Below are 16,448 nucleotides of genomic sequence, written 5' to 3'. Positions count from 1 at the left end.
AGATGAACACCAAACCCAAGCCTGCGCTGAGCTGTGCATTAACTCTGCCAGAGCTGGGAACAAAGGTTTGGGGGCTGGTTTTGGCTTTTTAAAATTTATCTGCAGAGCAGAACAGCTTCTCTGAGCTGTTGGTGGCGGAGGGGGAGCTGCTGGGTGGTTGCTGTGCTGTAAAATCCCATCCCCACCAGTGCTGGCGGGGGGGTGTGCCGGGCTCTTCGAGCTCTTGTAGCATTTCCACGTTGGCTGGGAGAGTTTCTGAACATGCGTGTTGGTCTCTGGAGGCTTTAATCAAATCCAGGCTTCACCAGAAACTGCCTCAAAACTTCCAGTGAGCTGAGGAAACTGAAAGCAGCCGGAGCGAGGAGGCTCCCCGGGCGGGCGTTCGGTGCTGGCGGAGATGCTGCCTTCGGCGAGGGGCCCAAGGAGGGTGCGGGTGAGGGGCTAGTGCCGGCAGAGCATCTGGGAGGAGAGGTGAGTCTGCTCCCAGCACAGCAGCTGGGGAGCATGTAACATATATATGAGCGATGTATATATGATGGGAAGGCAGAGGAAAACCTGGAGGGCTCAGCAAAAAAGAGGTCTCGGGGGGGGAAAGGTGATGCAGGAACTAGGATGCCGCTTGGGGTGGGATGTTTTGGAGGATGCTTTGATTTTTTTAGAGCATCGCTCCCTGGCACGTTTGGGTTCAGGTCCCACGGTTTCCCTGTTGTCTTCTCACCCCATGCAAAGTCAGGAGCTATGCAGTTAATGTGCTGTTGAAAACTTCCCACTCCGGGGGAGGGTTTTGTTATCCCTCTGTAATTTTATTTGGGAAAGTGGGTTTGGACTGCAGGTGCTTTCCCTGCTTGTTGTGAAACTGAATTGCATGCCATGTCCAGCTCACTCCCGTGGGCAGAAAGAAAAACAAGGAGTATTTTTTTAACTGCCTTTGCTAAGCTGGGGGTGGGTGAAATTCATGCCTGGCTAGAGATGGTTGTGATCACTCAAGGATGAATGGCTTAGACAATGATTGCAATAGGAAGGAATAAGAGGAAGAAGAAATAAATATGTTCTTTCCAGTTAGAAGTTGCAAGCATCACTGCTGTGGCAGTGAGGGGGGGGTTACATCGGGCTGGATTTCTGCCTGACTCCTGAGAAACACCCTGCTGGAGTTAATGTAAAATATTAGTATCCTGTGTGATGGATTGTAAAAGGAAAATCATGGGAGAAGTGATATGCTGAAGTGGTTATCCCAGACAGCTGCGTGTGGTTTAACTGGGTCTTGGTCATGTGTCCAGGATGGGGTATGTCAGCAGCCAAAATCATCACATCTTTCTCTTGGGTGCCACTCCTGGGTGCTTCAGGGTTTTATTGGGGGGAAACAGCTGGGGATTGTGTTGAGGAATAAAGCTGAAACCTGCAAAAATGTCCTTAAACCACCAGACAGAGATCCCACATGGCAAAACCAAAGCCCTATGGCCCCTGTAATTTCTCAGTGGTGTGACCATACAGCACAGGAATGCCTTGGCCCTTTCTGCCAGGGATGCACCGGCGGCGTGTTGAACCCGTGCCGGTTCATATGCGTGCTCAGTGGGTTTGGAGGAAGCATTTCTATGGAATGAGGACTCAGTTTCAGAAACCACAGGAGGGGGAAGGAAGGAAAACCTGCCTTGCTACAGAGCTTTCTGGTTGCTTTCAGTATTTTGGGCTAATTAATTTGGGAGTGGGGGACATTGGCTGCAGCCGGGGCTGCGTGGATGGCAGATCCTTGCTGTCTGTCAGTGTTTAAGTTCAAGGATGAAGTGTGTAAGGAAAAGAGGAAAAAAGCTGGAGGAGAAGCTCACAGCATGACAAGAAAAAACCCAGCCCCCCTTGATTCAGCCCTGCTTTGTGTTCAGGGTTACTGAGCTGGGGGCTTGGTTTCAGGCAAGGATGCCTTCACCCCAGGGGAGGCGAGGAGAGAGAAGGCAGCACTGCTGGCTGTCCTCTCCTTCCCTCCATTGCCTTTGGAGAGCTGTTGGCCTCCTCCAAAGGACATCCCATGCTGCCAAAGGAGCCTCATGCCCATGTGTTTTCTCCCTGTCTCCACAGCCTACCCATGAGCTCGGACTTCCAGCATTACAGTTTCAGGATGCCGAACATTGGATTCCAGAATCTGCCTCTCAACATATACATTGTGGTTTTTGGCACAGCCATCTTTGTCTTCATCCTCAGTTTGCTCTTCTGTTGCTACTTGATCAGGTAAGGGAATTTTCCCCATCTGCTTTCAACAGCTGCCCTGGTTCAGACCGAGCCCAGCACAGATCCCTTCATCCCAAAACAGGGACAGCATCGCCATGTCTTGCCAAAATGATGATACTAATGAGGGAGGTTTAACTTTCCCTTGTCATGTTGGGCTCGATGCTCATCCCTAGTAGAGCCAGTGCAAATACAGTGAGAACCAAAGCTGTCTGCCCAACACAGTTAGGAGCTACCAGTCCCTCAGGGCAGTTACATTATTCACTTTAAAAACAGGAGATCTATTTGTATGTATACTGAAACAGCCATGAAAACATGGTTGGCTTCTCCAAAAGGTTGGAAAAGGGGTGTTTTATGGTCCCTGCTTTCTGCTTAATGTTTCAACACGTTTTCTTCTGTAATGAGTAACTTGTGTACTGTGTGCTTAAGAAATGTTTAAAACCTGCTCCGTTCGTTATTGTACACAAATTGCTCATTCAACAGCGCAGTTTAGAGATTAATGATGCACAGTTGATTTGTTAGTCTGAATAATGGGATGTGGGACAGGAGGGTTAAAGGTTGTTCTAGTTTTGGGCTTCGTTTAATAATTTTATGGGCCATTGAGGAGAGACTTTGGCCACTCTAATTGAGTCATAGAATCGTGGACTTGTTTGGGTGGGAAGGGACGTCAAAGCCTGCCCAGTGCCACCCCCTGCCATGGGCAGGGACACCCTCCACTAGCCCAGAGTGCCCAAAGCCCCATCCAGCCTGGCCTTGAACCTTGCCAGGGATCCAGGGGCAGCCACAGCTGCTCTGGGCAGCCTGTGCCAGGGCCTCCCCACCCTCCCCAGGAAGGATTTCTCCCCCACATCTCCTCTGCATCTGCCCTCCTGCAGCTGAAGGCCATTCCCCTTGTCCTGTCCCTCCCTGCCCTTGTCACCAGCCCCTCTCCAGCTTTCCTGGAGCCCCTCAAGGGACTGGAAGGGTCTCTGAGGTCTCCCCAGAGCCTTCTCTTTTCCAGGCTGAACCAGCCCAACTCTCTCAGCCTGTCTCCATAGCAGAGGTGCTCCAGCCCTCTGAGCATCTTCATGGCCTCATCTAGACTCGCTCCAATAGCTCTGTATCCTTCTTGTCCTGGAGACCCCTGAGCTGGATGCAGCACTGCAGAGGGGATTTCACTGGAGCAGAGGGGCAGAATCCCCTCCCTTGACTTGTTGGTCACACTGCTGAGGATGCAGCCCAGGACATGGTTGGCTTTCTGGGCTGCCAGTACACATTGCCTGGAGAAGACTGAGGAGAAACTCTTCCATCCAGATGAAAAGTAGCAGGAAGGCAGGAAAACACACAGTGCCTGGGGATTGAGGTGGCAGTGGGGCTGATAACCTGGGATGCAGGGCTGGCTGCACCTCTCCCTGCAGCTGGGAGCAGAGGCCATGGCTCTGCTGGCTGTGGAAATCCTGCATGCACAGAGCTCTCCCACCAAGGCACAGAAGAGCTTTTCCATCCCTTTTCCATTCCCTCTGACTTTTTGGATGGCTGCAGCTCCCTCTTAGCCATGCATCCATTGCAGCCCCTCTCTCCATCACTGTAAGACATACACATGGTCTCTTCTTGCACCCCAGAGACTGTGTCTGGCTGGCTCACAGCAGCCAGTCCCGCCCAGCTTCCTATCCTGAAGGTGCTGACAATGTTTTGCCCTGCTTTTATAGACCAGAGAAGCAAGATTCCAGTTTTGCCTTCTAAATATTGTATAATTTCCACCTAGTTTCAGCTCTGTACAAAGCAAAGCCTCATAAAACTTGCAGTTGAGCCCAAACTCAGGCTTACTCAAGGGTAATCTGGGCTTCTTGAGCATTGTATCTCCACTTTTTCAGACAATTATGTGCAAGAAAAAGAGTGTTTGAAGGTGTAATGCATCCATCCAGCCTGGCAGATGAGGCAGATTGGAGGGGTCATCCCTGGCCAGGTGATTTGTATCCCAGTGCTTGATGTTAACAAGGTCTGTGCTGGGATATTGTATCTGTGTCCAGTGTTACCATTTCAGCTGGGACACAAAAAAAACCCCAACAAGACAAATGGTGTTCAGAAGGCTGAAGGACCTGTTTTGCCCAGATTGAGCTTGAATCTATACATCTTGCTTGCAAAATGGAGAGGTGTTTGGACTTCCAGAGTATTTTCCTGGGCACTGGGTCTTGCTGGGTGTGTTCTCCCCCAAAGAAGAAATAACAAGTAGTAATGTCTGGAAGATCAAGCCAGAAAACCTGTAAATTTAGAAGCTGGAGGTGTGTTGTAAGAGAGAGGGTGAGTAACTGGTGAAACAAGCCAGCAAGGGAAGTGGCAAGTCCCCTGTCTCCTCATGTCTTTAACTCAAGACAGAGGGCCTTTCTGGATGAGAGGTTTTGGCTCCCATTCCCAGGAGTAACGAAGTGCTATTTAACGACCTATGATAGATGGGAGGTTGGATTAGATCATCTAATGATCCCTTTATAGCCCTAAACTCTAAAGAGACTTTATTAATCGCTCTTCAAGCCACCGTCCCCCAGCTCTAGCATTGGCCAAATGGAACCAGACAAAAATCCTCCAGCCCCTATTAGGGAGGGGTTTAGCTGTGCCTCTGTGCCCAAGGAGCACCCACCTCCTTTGAAGTTGCTGGGTAACCTCAGCTTGTGTGAGCTATAAAAGCTTGAGCACCAGCATGGGTTGGACAGCAGGACAAGGACTGTGTGCCAGCAAGTGCAGAGCATCCCAAATGATCGCTACAGGGAGGGTTTGCCATGTCACTCCCCTCTGGTGCCATTGCTAGTGCCTGGCTGTGCAGCAAGTGAATGGTCACAGCCTTGCAGCAGGAGGGTTTGGTATACAGAGTAAGACATTGAATTTAAATTGAATGTTCCTCCCTCCTGAACCAGCTGCTAAAGCCTCCTGGATTACCCCATGCATTCCTGACCCCTTCTGGAATGAGGTGCGTGGCTATAATGCAGGATTACATCTGGAGGCTGTATAAAAGAGGTGTTAATGTAACAAGCAGATGCAGCAGGGGTTGCACTGTGTCATCACAGAGAAGGGCAGAGGGGGTCTGTTCCCCCATTGGGAGCTCCAGGGCCCACAGGGATTATTTGCAGGTAGCAGTGGCTCATGGCTTTCCCCAGACCCTGCTTAGGTGTGGAAGCAACGTAGCTCATCCTCTTCCTCTCCCTCCTCTCTCACAACTCACACATCAGCAGATACTTGGCTGATAAGGAGCAGAGCTTGTGACACCATCCTCTATATCAGAGCATCCCTCCCTCTTCCCCATCCCCAGCTGGGGAGGCATCCAGAGCGTGGAGGAGCCAATACCTGCTGTATTTACCCCAGGCAAGGAGGCCACGTGGGCTGCGTGTCGCAGCCATGTTGATACAGAGTGTGCTGCCTGCTCCAACAGGAGGAAGGAGAGATGTTTTGAAGTGGGTTGGCTCCAAATGGAGTCCCAACAGGAGTTTTGGGTAAAAGCAAAGCCAACAGTTGTCAGTGTCCTGGTGGATCTCGAGTTGTTCTGCTGCTGCGAAGCACTCTGGTACAGACCTCTCAGGTCCCACCCTCTCAGCTGCTGCCTCTGCTTGGGAAAATTAAGAGAAACAAAAAATAAAAGGGGAAGAAAAAGGAAACAAAAATTGTCAGGCTGCTGTTTGTGTCTCATCTCTGCTGAACTAATGATGGCAGTGCTTCCCAGGCACTTCAAAGGTGTGCATGCTTGCCCTGGGTAAAAGCTGCAGCATCCTTTCTACCTGTGCCGTGCTGAGCGTTGCATGGGGCTCATCTCTGCCCAGACTAGAGCAGCTCAACATCTACAGCAGGCATAGGGCACGTAGCTCTTAAAAAGCCTTGTTTTATTGGACACTCACCTGCCTTCAGACCTGCCAGGATCAAAGGCAGCTGTTGGCTTTGGAGAGCCCAGGCAGGCTGGGCAGAGTGATGCAGTGATGGGGCAAAGAGCCAGTGCCCAGCACCTTTCTACTTGTTCTACTGCAAAGGGTCAAATAATCAGATCTCAGAGGTAAACCTGCAAAAATTTGTTTCCTCTGCATTTTATTCTCAGGGTTGTTTGCTTCCTGTAGATGATTCAGACTCCCCCAGATAAAGGGGGTGCTCCCTTCCCCACAGGCAGTGTGGAAAGCTTGAGAAAAGATGGCAAGAAGTGGTTCTTAAATTCAGCGATGGGTGACGGCCACACTCTGGCTCTCAAGACACTGTGTGGTCCTTTATCTCCCATCTGCTATCTGCCAGAAATTCCTCCCAGCCACAGCTCTTGACAGGAGATGGATGAAATCCTGGGTTCGACGGGGAATAGCGCCTGCCGGGATCTGGGGTCTCATTCCAACAGCTCTGCTAGGTCCGACCGGCATCCATCTGGCCCAGGATCCTGGTTTTGAAAGGAAAGCCTGGAGGAGCAGACTGAGCTCGCACGCTTTGGGACCAGATGTGCTGATGGTAGCCTTCAGGGAGGTGGTTTGGTTTGTTTTGGCAGCCTCCCCCATAGAGCTCAGCACCAGCCCTTGCTGTTGAGCATCCCCACTCCTCCGGCAGCAGGGAGCCGCAGGGATCCACGGCCAGGCGGACGCTTCTTCCCCAGCTGCCACCACCATGGGCTCCTTCTGCATGACACCTTCCCTCATGGGCTGCTCGGTGCTCCCTAAGACAGATGCTTTTTCCCATGCTGGGAGAGTTTTTCCCCTTGCACAGAGTCTCCAGCCGTGCATCTGGCTTTGCCCCATCTGTCTCTCATAACCGGTTTCCCAGCCGCCGGCATCCCTGCGGATTGGGCCGGTTTCATCCTGTTTTCTCTATTGTTCAGGCATCTTCTGCTTGTGTTTCTGCTCGGGGTCGTTGGCACAGGGATGCAGCTCCTGCCTTCCTCCTGCCTTTGTCCTGCCTGTGCCTCTGCAGGCAGGTTCCCTGCCATGCAGCAGCATTTCTACCTGTTCCTTGACTTTTGAGCCCCCTGAGGTTTTGGGGTGGTGTTTTCAAGCAAAAAGGACAGAGATACCTTTTTACATCCTGTTTGTGGAATTCACCTGCTGCAGCCTTGTGGGGCCAGAAAGCCTCTGAGAGCTCAGGGTGAAACAGTCAGGGTTCAAGACAACCCAGAATATTTTCAGAGAGGTGAAATTACAGACAAAAGGGGTTTCCCATCTGAAATCACGCTCTGGGCTGGCTGGGCAAGTATTCCCACAGCTGTCCAAGCCCTTGTTAAAAGTCCTTGGCCAACTCTTCAGCCTTGATGAGTTTTCAGAGCACTAAATGCCCTGGCTTCTAATGAGAAGCAATGTTAGTTTTGGGGTTATTCTAAGCTTGTTCTTAGGAGTGTAATTGGTTTCTCCAGCCAGCTGATGCCTGCTGAGCGCTCCACCAGGCTGTGGAAAATGGGCTGCTGGTTGTTCTGCCATGGAAAGATGTGTTGTTAAGAACAGTTTGAACTGAAAACTCTGGAGGGATGTGATAGGTTGTTGTGTCTGTGGTTTCACTTGGTCCCCAGGAGCAGGGGCAGATGCTCCCACCTGCATCTCCTGGAGAGGGGAGGATGGAGAGAATGGGATAAAAAACCCCAAAATCCCAAGGGAGATGGTTTTTGGAAGCTCTTTATCTCTGGTTATTAAATTGTCCCCTGTGACAGGAGGTGAGAGATGGAAGAAGTCCCATCACTTCTCTTGCAAAGCTTTCTGCTCCAGTGTTGTCTTGGGATAAATCACCATCCTTTGCTTGATCAAGAGGATCACCTCTCCTTGAGTGCTTCTTCCTGAGAGCTTGACAGGCAGAAGCAGCACGATTGATCTAAGATAAAACTGTGTTTGAGGCACCCAAGGTCACCCATGATGGGGGGGGTCAGTTGGGAGGTCTCCTTCCCTGTCCTCGCTCAAGCAGGAGTGGAGCTTTCCTTAGCTCTGAATACCCATCGCTTGGAGGAAGGTGTCTCATCCCATCTAGAAACTGTTGGCAAGACACTGGGGAAACTGGGGTGGGTTTATGGCAGCTTCTGATTCACTCAGCAGCTTTTGCTGCTCTTTACCAGTGCAGGTGATGTCTGTGTGGAAAGTAGGGGAGGTGGAAATTGGAAATGGGCAGGAGGTTGTGTGCTTCTGGGTGGAGATGTCGTCTTCTCAGCTGCAGGGAAAGCTGGCTGTTGCTGAAGCAACTTTTCCCTGTAGCTGGGAAGGCAGCATGAGTTGTTTTGTGTGGCCATTCTCAGTTCTCAAATGAAAAATGTTTAAATATATATTTATATATGAAAAATCTGGAAGTGAATGTTTGATGTATTTCTGTAAAGCTGATTTTTTTAGCCCACCTTCACATTTCTCCCTGTTTTTACTGCAGGCTCAGACATCAAGCACACAAAGAGCTTTACGCCTACAAACAGGTGAGGTGATATGCAGCAAGTTGTCCTCTTCCCTTCTGCTACATCCAAATTCATGTTGGGGTAGTCCTTCCATGGGGTTTCCCGGTGCTGTTCTTCTCCTTAGGAGGCTTTCAGTCTTCAAAGTGAAGTTGTAGCATCCTGGCAAACCTCTGTCCCTGCTGATGTAACCTTTCCCTACTGGCTGGGCACCCCAGGAGCATCTCTCACCTACTGGTCTGCAGATCTCCACGAGGTCCCTGAGTGGTGGGGACATCTTCACCCCTGGAGCAGCTCAACTGGCAGCCTCTCCAAACCCTCACCTTACTTCCCTGGCAATCAAACAATGTTTTGTGGGTCTCAGTCTGGTCCCCAAGTTGGACCTGGCTGCTCTGGACCACCCATAGCGACCTCTCCTGGGGAACACCTTTGCCACCTTGGCAAACCCAGCTGTTCTCTGCTCACGCTCACATGCACTAATGTCCATGACCAAACAATTGGCCTCGGGGTGCTGCTTCAACATCCTGTTATTCCCCAGGGCTTGGGGAATTTTTCTGCTTCTGATCTGTCGTTGGAGCAGGAAACCAGGTGGAGTTGGGCTGACATGGTAACACGTGGACTTACAGCCCTCCCCAGGTGTTCAGGCTGGATGGAGTGAAAATGAAGTAGCAGTGTCCATGCAGGAGCTCGCTACACAGCCTAGGAGCTCAGGAGGTTTAGATGTGGCAGGAGAGCTCCTGGGTTTGGACCTTGTGTTAGTGGTTGTAGCTGTGCTTGTTCCTGCACGGGTGTGAAGATCCGGGTGTGCACCCTGGCTGTGCCGGGCTTACTGGAGCTTCCTGGTTCAACTGGGACACTAACTGGGTGCTCAATCTCTCTGTATGGAGATTTGTTTCCTCATGGTAGAAGCTGTGTCGTGACCCCAGCACTCTGTCTTACAGGTTATACTCAAGGAAAAGGTGAAGGAGCTGAACCTACACGAGGTGAGTCCATCCCTGGGGCGGTAGCGTAGCAGCAAACACTCCTTCACCCTCCTCTTCCTCACACTGGGGAGGGGATGGGAGACAGGCAAAGGCAGTCACAGGTAGGAGGGTGCCAAGACTTTGCTCTGCAGCCTCTTGCCCGTCACAGGGAGTGTGGTGGGGCAGGTTATGGGCTGTGCCCACAGCTCCATCTCTTCCCAGTGCTGCTTTCCCCTTTCACAAGTCTGATTGCTTGTTAACACAGCCAGTCAAACCACGTCTGCAAAGGGTCTGGGGCCAAACCCTCTCCCTCTCCCTGGGTCCCCTTTAGCTTTTACTGCAGCAGTATTATTATTACCATTATTATTATTATTACCATTATTTTTGGCACTATTATTTATTGCTGCCACCACGATAGAAAGCTGTGGAGGGAAGGGGAGGCAGACATGGGCCAGGCCCTGTAAACAGTGTCCCTTGGTGGCTGTGGCCCCGCTCGGCCCCGCCGCTGTCGGAGGGTGACGATACCCAGCGCAGCTCTGCCAGAGTAAACTCTGCTGGGGTTTAATTGAAATCAAAGATAAACACGGTCCCTGGGCTCCTGCCCCTCACACTCCTGCTCTGCAGCCTTGCAGGGAAGGGCTGGCTGGAAGAGGCAGGCAAAGGGGCATCTGCTTGGGTGCATTCAGCATTAAACCCCCTGACTCCAGCCCCAAAACCGTGGGGGTTTCTTTTGAGATTCAGGAGGAGGGCAGAGCCTGTGGCAGCTGAAAAGCAAAGCCCCAGCAGACACTGGATTTAAACTTTGCAGTTAAACTTTAAGTTTAAGCCCCATCCCCATGATATGGGCACAGCAGTAGCCCCTCACTGGGTCCCTCTGGGTTAACGAGTGAAGAGGGTGTCAGGAGGCTGAAACACATCTTGGGAGTATCAGTGTTACACTAATCCTGTTCCTTGAGGTTTTAAACCCATCAGTTGTTCTCTGCAGATCTCTGGGCTGTTTTGGGGCTGAGCATCCCTGTTTACAGACCATTTTTGCTGCTGAAGTTGAGCAGCAATCTGCCTGAACCCTCCTTCCAACACAGGCTGGCTTTATTTCCCCCTCATGACCACAGAAATGCCCCTGGAAGCAAGGAGGCTGCTCATCTGTTCCACACCAGCTCCCATGGTTCACAAGCTGCTATTTTTACTGGCTTTGTTTCAGTTCCCCAGCAGAGCAACACCAGCCTGTCCCAGGTTTCCACCTCACCCTCCTCACCCTCCACTCCCCACACCGAGGGGCTGAGTCCCAAGGGCAGGAGAGTGGTGGAGGGATGGAGCGGTCCCTGCTCGAGGCCCCTCTTTCTGATCCTCTCCCATTAAATTAACGTGCAGGGGGTGGGGTGTTTCTGCTCTGAGTAGACTTAAAAGCAGTTCCCGAGGTGAGGAGCTCATTGCAGGAGGGACTTGGGACTGTGCCAGAGCCCAGGCTGGCAGTGATAACCCTCCATCCTCCTCTGTCACCTCTGTTCCCATCATCTCCACAGCTGCCCCAGCCCAAACCCTCTCAGGGAGGACGAGGGATCCGTGGGGAAGGAGGTGGAGCAACTTGAGCTCTTCCCGGAGATTTGGGAAAGGCTGGAAGGGTTTTGTGTTCCAGCTCTTTCCAAAACATCCCTTTTTGGGCATTTGGAGTTTGGTATTTACAGTAAGCAGCTCTGGAGAACGGAGCACGGGGGAGGTGGAGGAGGGGGGGTGTGTGGATTTTGCAACATCACGGGGCGGCTGCCAGGGCTCACCCAGAGCTTTGCAGAGGGGAAAGTCCCCACCAAGCCCTTCAGCCCTGTGTTCCTGGGTTTGCTTTTCCCTCTTATTTTTTTTCCCCTCTTTTTTTTTTCCATCCTGCTGCCTCTCCCAGGCTTCCACAGGGCTCGAGATGTCCCTGTTCCTCGGGCACCCACCCGAGTGGCTGCGCTGGCATTTGTTTGCTCCATAAAAAAGGTCTCCAACGAGCTCTGGGTGGCTGGAAAGGACGGACAGGCCCAGCATTCCCGGGAAAGCCGGGAGCCTCCTGCGGCGCTTGCCAGCTGCCGGGCACGTCCCCAGCGGGGCTGGCCCTTGTTTCAGGCAGTTGGAAACTCCCAGGCTGAGGGGGGCTGGGAAAAAAACAGCTGGAAATATCCAAAACCCCCAGGAATATCCACAGTGGGTCAGGAGAAACCAGCAGCGCAGGGGGATGTGATTTCAGCTGGGTCTCTTGCCCCCTGGTTAAAGAGCCACCAACCTTCTCAGCCCTGGGGATGGGGATGTGCCCTTTGCCTTTTCCCAGAGGTGTCCCTATGGATGCAGCTCAATCCCAGCGTGGATCCCTCCCCCTGCACCCTAAAACCTTCTGACATGTCAAAATGCATCCCAGCCTTGCAGCTGCTGCTCTGGGGTGTGCTCCACCAGGGAAGGGAGACCCAAGCCCCAGCCTGTGATCCCAAAGCCTGGGCAGGAGTTCTGGGAAGCTGTCAGGAGGGATTTCACCTCCCAAACAGGCAGAAACCTCCCAAACATTTCTTCCCCATCAGAAAACAAATTGCCCTTTCCCCCTCCCCCCCAACCAAAGGCAACCGAGCGCTGGGGAGAAGATGGAAACTGGCAGAGGGCATCACTTAGGGGGAGGGTTGGGGGGTTTTTTTGGGGGGAGAGTGGTCTCTTTTTGCTCCCCAGCAGCTGACCACCTTCTCTCCTTGTCTCCCACATCTTTCAGATCTGCGCTGTTTGCTTGGAGGAGTTCAAGCCCAAGGACGAGCTGGGGATCTGTCCCTGCAAACATGCCTTCCACAGAAAGTAAGTGTGGCAGCTGGGGCGCGGTGCGGGGCTGCCCCGAATCCGGCTGAGCCCCGGTGAGGTGCTGGGGCTGCTGCTGCGGCTCGCCTGGGGTTTCTTCCCGGCCTGATTCCAGCAGCATCGCACCAAAACCCCCCCTTGTTGGAGACCTCTGAGCATTTGGAGCTGCAAAGGTCCTGTCCTGAGCCAGCAAAACCACTTTGCTGTTTATCTCAATGGGCTTCACACAGTCCCAGATGGCACCTGCACAGCTCTGTGTGTGTGTGTGTGTGTGTTCCCAGAGACACGTGCAGTGCGTCTGCAGCACCACTGCAGCAAGCTCCCAGCCCAGAGCTGCACTCCCTGATCCTCCTGGGTCCATTCCAACTGGGATTTATAAGTTATATATATATATATGTACTTTATTAAAATGTAAAGCACTGAATTTTATAGGTATAATACACACACATTATAGAATCACAGAATCACAGGGGTTGCAAAGGACCTGGAGAGATCATCGGGTCCAACCCCCCTGCCAAAGTGTGGGGTGCAGTGTGTATCTGTGACACCTGTATACATTCTGTGTATGGAATGCAGAGTCACAGGTACGTGGTGTGTGTCCCTGTGTTTTATAGGGCTTTGTGGACACATCTGCATCTCTCATAGACACACAGAGATGTTACAGAGAGAGTGTGATGCCTGTGAACAGAAAACCTGTGTGCACACACCATGTATAAGTAGTTACACCTAAATGGTGATGAACAGTGTGGGACGGGTGACACCGGCTGCAGCAGTGACCCCCCCACCCATGTCTGTGTGTCTGTGTGTCCCCCCCAGGTGCCTCATCAAGTGGCTGGAGGTGCGGAAGGTGTGCCCGCTCTGCAACATGCCGGTGCTGCAGCTGGCCCAGCTGCACAGCAAGCAGGACCCCGGCCCCCCTCAGGGCCCCCTCCCCGGCGCGGAGAACATCGTATAGCTCCACCGCCCCAGGGACTGCCCCGCTGCGGGGGGGGGCCCGAACCCGGCCCCGGGGACTCGGAGACAACCAAAGCACTACGGCACCAGCACGGAGGGACGGGAGAGGGCGCAGGCGGCCGGACGGGGAGCTCGGAGCACTTTAGTGGGGGGAAAACGTTCCCTCCCAGCCGAAGCAGTAAAGCCCCACGCCCCCAAAACCAGCCTCGGCGGAGCCGTGCCGGGGTGAAGGCTCTCGCACTCGAGCCCAGGCTCGATCCCTCTCCTGGGGGAGAGGAGGGGGCTTGGGGTCTGCGGGCACTCTGCACATCGTCCTTCTTCCAGCGCATCGCTCCTCCAGCGTGACGTCTGCCGGGAAGCGACAGTGGGGCGCGGCGGAGCGATGGGGAGCCCCGATGATGCCGACGGCTCCCTGCAGTGCCCACGGCGTCCCCCACAAGTGCCCCGGTACGCTCCCCAGCCCCGCCGCCCCCCGCGTCCCCCCCCAGCCGCCATCGAAAGGGCTGGAGGGCTGGAGGGAGGGGTCCCGCAGCAGCACGGCTGGTCCCCGCCCCGCTCGCTTGGCCATTATCTCAGCGAGGTCACCTTCGCCTTTGCAATCCCTGCCTAGAAAATCGGGTCTTGGCACCCCCCGGGCGCAGCAATACCCTCGGCTGGGACCCGCTGCTCCGAAAGGGCTAACCGGGGCGGGCAGGACGTGGTGCCGTGGGGGCTCCTGGGCTTTGGTTTCCCCATCCACCCTCCCCCCGGTGGGGTGGGGGGGCTGCCCCCTTCCTCGGCGCGATGGGCTACCTCAGCGGGGCCCCCGGTCCCCGCGGCGGGCACGATCCTGGCGGAAAGCGCCGACGGCGAGAACCGGCCGCTGCCTCTTCGCCACCGCGGCCGGGGCGGTGGGGGGGGGAGTGCGGGCAAAACCCCCCTCCTGGGGGTTCGTCCCGTCACTCATCCCGGCCCCGGGGGAGGGGCAGTTGGCAGCGTTTTCCTTTGCCAAACCCCCCCCCCCAAACCCAGCCCAGCCGCCGTGGGGTGCAGAAGCTGCTGGGGAGGGGGGGATGCTGTGCCACCCCCTCGCCTCTTCGGCCACCCCCGCAGGGTGAGTCCAGGCACCGTAGCAAATGCCCCGATCCCCCCCTCTACCCCTCCCTGTCGTGTTTGCAGCTCTTATTCCCCTGGGGTTTGTTTTTTGGGGAGGGGAGGGGGGGACGGAGGAGTTTCAGTATTACACGGTGGCGGCTTGCCCGCCCCCATCCCCCCCTTCCCCTCCCCTCCTTCCCCCCTCTCCCCGGGCGCGGGGCTGGGAAGGCTCCGGGTGTCGTTCCCCGCCCCCTGTAAATACTGTGCTACCCCCGGGACTGTTTATGGAGCGCGGAGCCTCATAGACGTGTTTGTACACTACGAATTCTGCAGCAGAATATTTTTTAAAAACATTCGCTGGGGGATTTTTTGGGGGGTTTGGGTTTTATTTTCTTTTTTTTTTTGTTTTTTTTTTGTAAGCTCTATTTTTGTATATTTAATTGCTATTTTAAAATTCTAATAATGCGTCTTTTTTGCTAATCACACTATTCTTAAGGAAAAACCAGGAAAGGAAAAAAAAAAAGACCAACCACCCCACAAACCAACCCAACAAACCACACAGCGGTTTGCATGTGATTTGACTTGAAATGTAAATAAACGCAGGTTTTGGAAGCGCGGGGGGTGTGTTTGCGGGGCCGGGGAAAAGCGGGAGCGTCCCTCAGGCTCAGCCCTGTGTCACCCCGGGGAGGGCTGGGACCCGCCGTGGCCCTGCCGATGGGGCTGGTTGGGGGGTGGGGGTGTCCCTTGTCCGCGTCGCTCCCACGGTGCCGGTTGGGGGAAGCGCCCCGGGCGCTGCCCGACGCGTTCCGGGCCCGAGGGGGGGTTTGTCGCTGTCCCGCTGTCCCCGTCCCCGCCCAGCGCGGGGGCTGCCGCCCTCTAGCGCCGGCGGCCCCGCGGTGCTGCGGGCATCGCCCCCCCTCGCCGCCCCCGTTGTGCTTCCCCTCCCGCAGGGAAGGCAGAGCCGCCCCCCGCCCATGGCCCGCGGCGGGGGGCTGGGGGGTGTCCCAGAGACCAGGCAGCGGAGGGGCTGCGGCGTCCACCGAGCCGCAAAGGGCCCCTCACGGCCAGCAGCAGGCGAACAGGGATCTACCCCGCCCAGCACCGTGCAAGGCCATTTCCAGAGACGGCGAGGGTAGGGGCTGAGCAGCAATTAAGGGCTGCTGGCAATTAATGAGCTGCTAAAGGCAACTGGAAGGTGAAGGGCTGGGTTGCACCCGTTTCACCCCATGTCCTTGATGATGCTCAAGGACATCAAGGTTCTTCATCCCTGTGTGGCTCCAGGTGAGACACAAACCCCCCACGCTGGAGTGTATGAAAATAACCAGGGTTTTATTGTGAGAAGAAACCCAACACTGCACAGAGAAGCACAGGCAGCACAGCAGGGCCCTCGGTGCTGGACCTCAGACCACGCAGCAGCTACTCAGCATCCACAGGAAGAGGAGTTCCAGGAGCCAGCAGCAGGACAGGGCGCTCCAGAGGTTCCCAACACCTCAAGGTGATTCCTTCCTGCCTCCTTTCCTTCCTGCCCTCAGGCTTCAGCTCCCTGGGATGTGGTGGGACAGGGATGCCACAGAGGTTTCCATGCAGGGTTCTGTGCAGTCCCCACATCGGCTGATTAACGTCACCAGCCCCGTGCGGGGCCGAGGGCCAGGGGCAGCTCCCAGGCACAGGGAAGCTGGTTCTGGTTCGGGCCCCCTGCCTGAGGGGGGAGCTGCCCCCGGGGAGCTGAGCTGGTATTTTACACCGAGCTCAGTGTGCCGAGCCCACAGGCAGCAGCTCACAAGCAGAGTTGGTTTTGATGCACCTACTTGGGAGTATGGTTTGTGTGTCTGCACAGGAGGAGAGGAATGAATGAGGGCTTGGAGATGGGGGGTCCCAACCAGGGGCGCTCAGAGCCCCTGTGACTGCCCCTGGATCCCTGGCAGGGTTCAAGGCCAGGCTGGATGGGGCTTTGGGCACCCTGGACTAGGGGGGGGTGTCTCTGCCCATGGCAGTGGGGGTGCTGTGAGGGCTTTGGGGTCCCTTCCCATCCAAACCATTCAGAGGTTCCCCAAGACCCTGCTCCCCCCCTCCCCTCCAAGTAC

At 54.6% G+C, this 16,448-nt stretch overlaps 1 protein-coding gene across 1 annotated transcript in view; it reads left to right on the top strand.

Annotated features, from left to right (window-relative positions):
- Positions 1-14,976, top strand: part of RNF24 (ring finger protein 24) — a 30,292-nt gene extending 15,316 nt beyond the window's left edge. The window contains exons 3-7 of the mRNA XM_084262778.1: positions 2,071-2,220; positions 8,545-8,587; positions 9,505-9,546; positions 12,257-12,336; positions 13,153-14,976. Of these exons, the coding sequence (XP_084118904.1) occupies positions 2,078-2,220; positions 8,545-8,587; positions 9,505-9,546; positions 12,257-12,336; positions 13,153-13,291 (447 nt within the window). The 5' untranslated portion in view covers positions 2,071-2,077 and the 3' untranslated portion in view covers positions 13,292-14,976. The remainder of the gene's footprint in view (positions 1-2,070; positions 2,221-8,544; positions 8,588-9,504; positions 9,547-12,256; positions 12,337-13,152) is intronic.
- The last annotated feature ends 1,472 nt before the right edge of the window (positions 14,977-16,448 follow it).

This window comes from Gallinula chloropus (genome assembly GCF_964237585.1).
Source record: "Gallinula chloropus genome assembly, chromosome: 4".
Classification (NCBI taxonomy): domain Eukaryota; kingdom Metazoa; phylum Chordata; class Aves; order Gruiformes; family Rallidae; genus Gallinula; species Gallinula chloropus.
The sequence above is the reverse complement of the archived record's forward strand: the minus strand, read 5'-3'. Positions and strand labels throughout refer to the sequence as shown.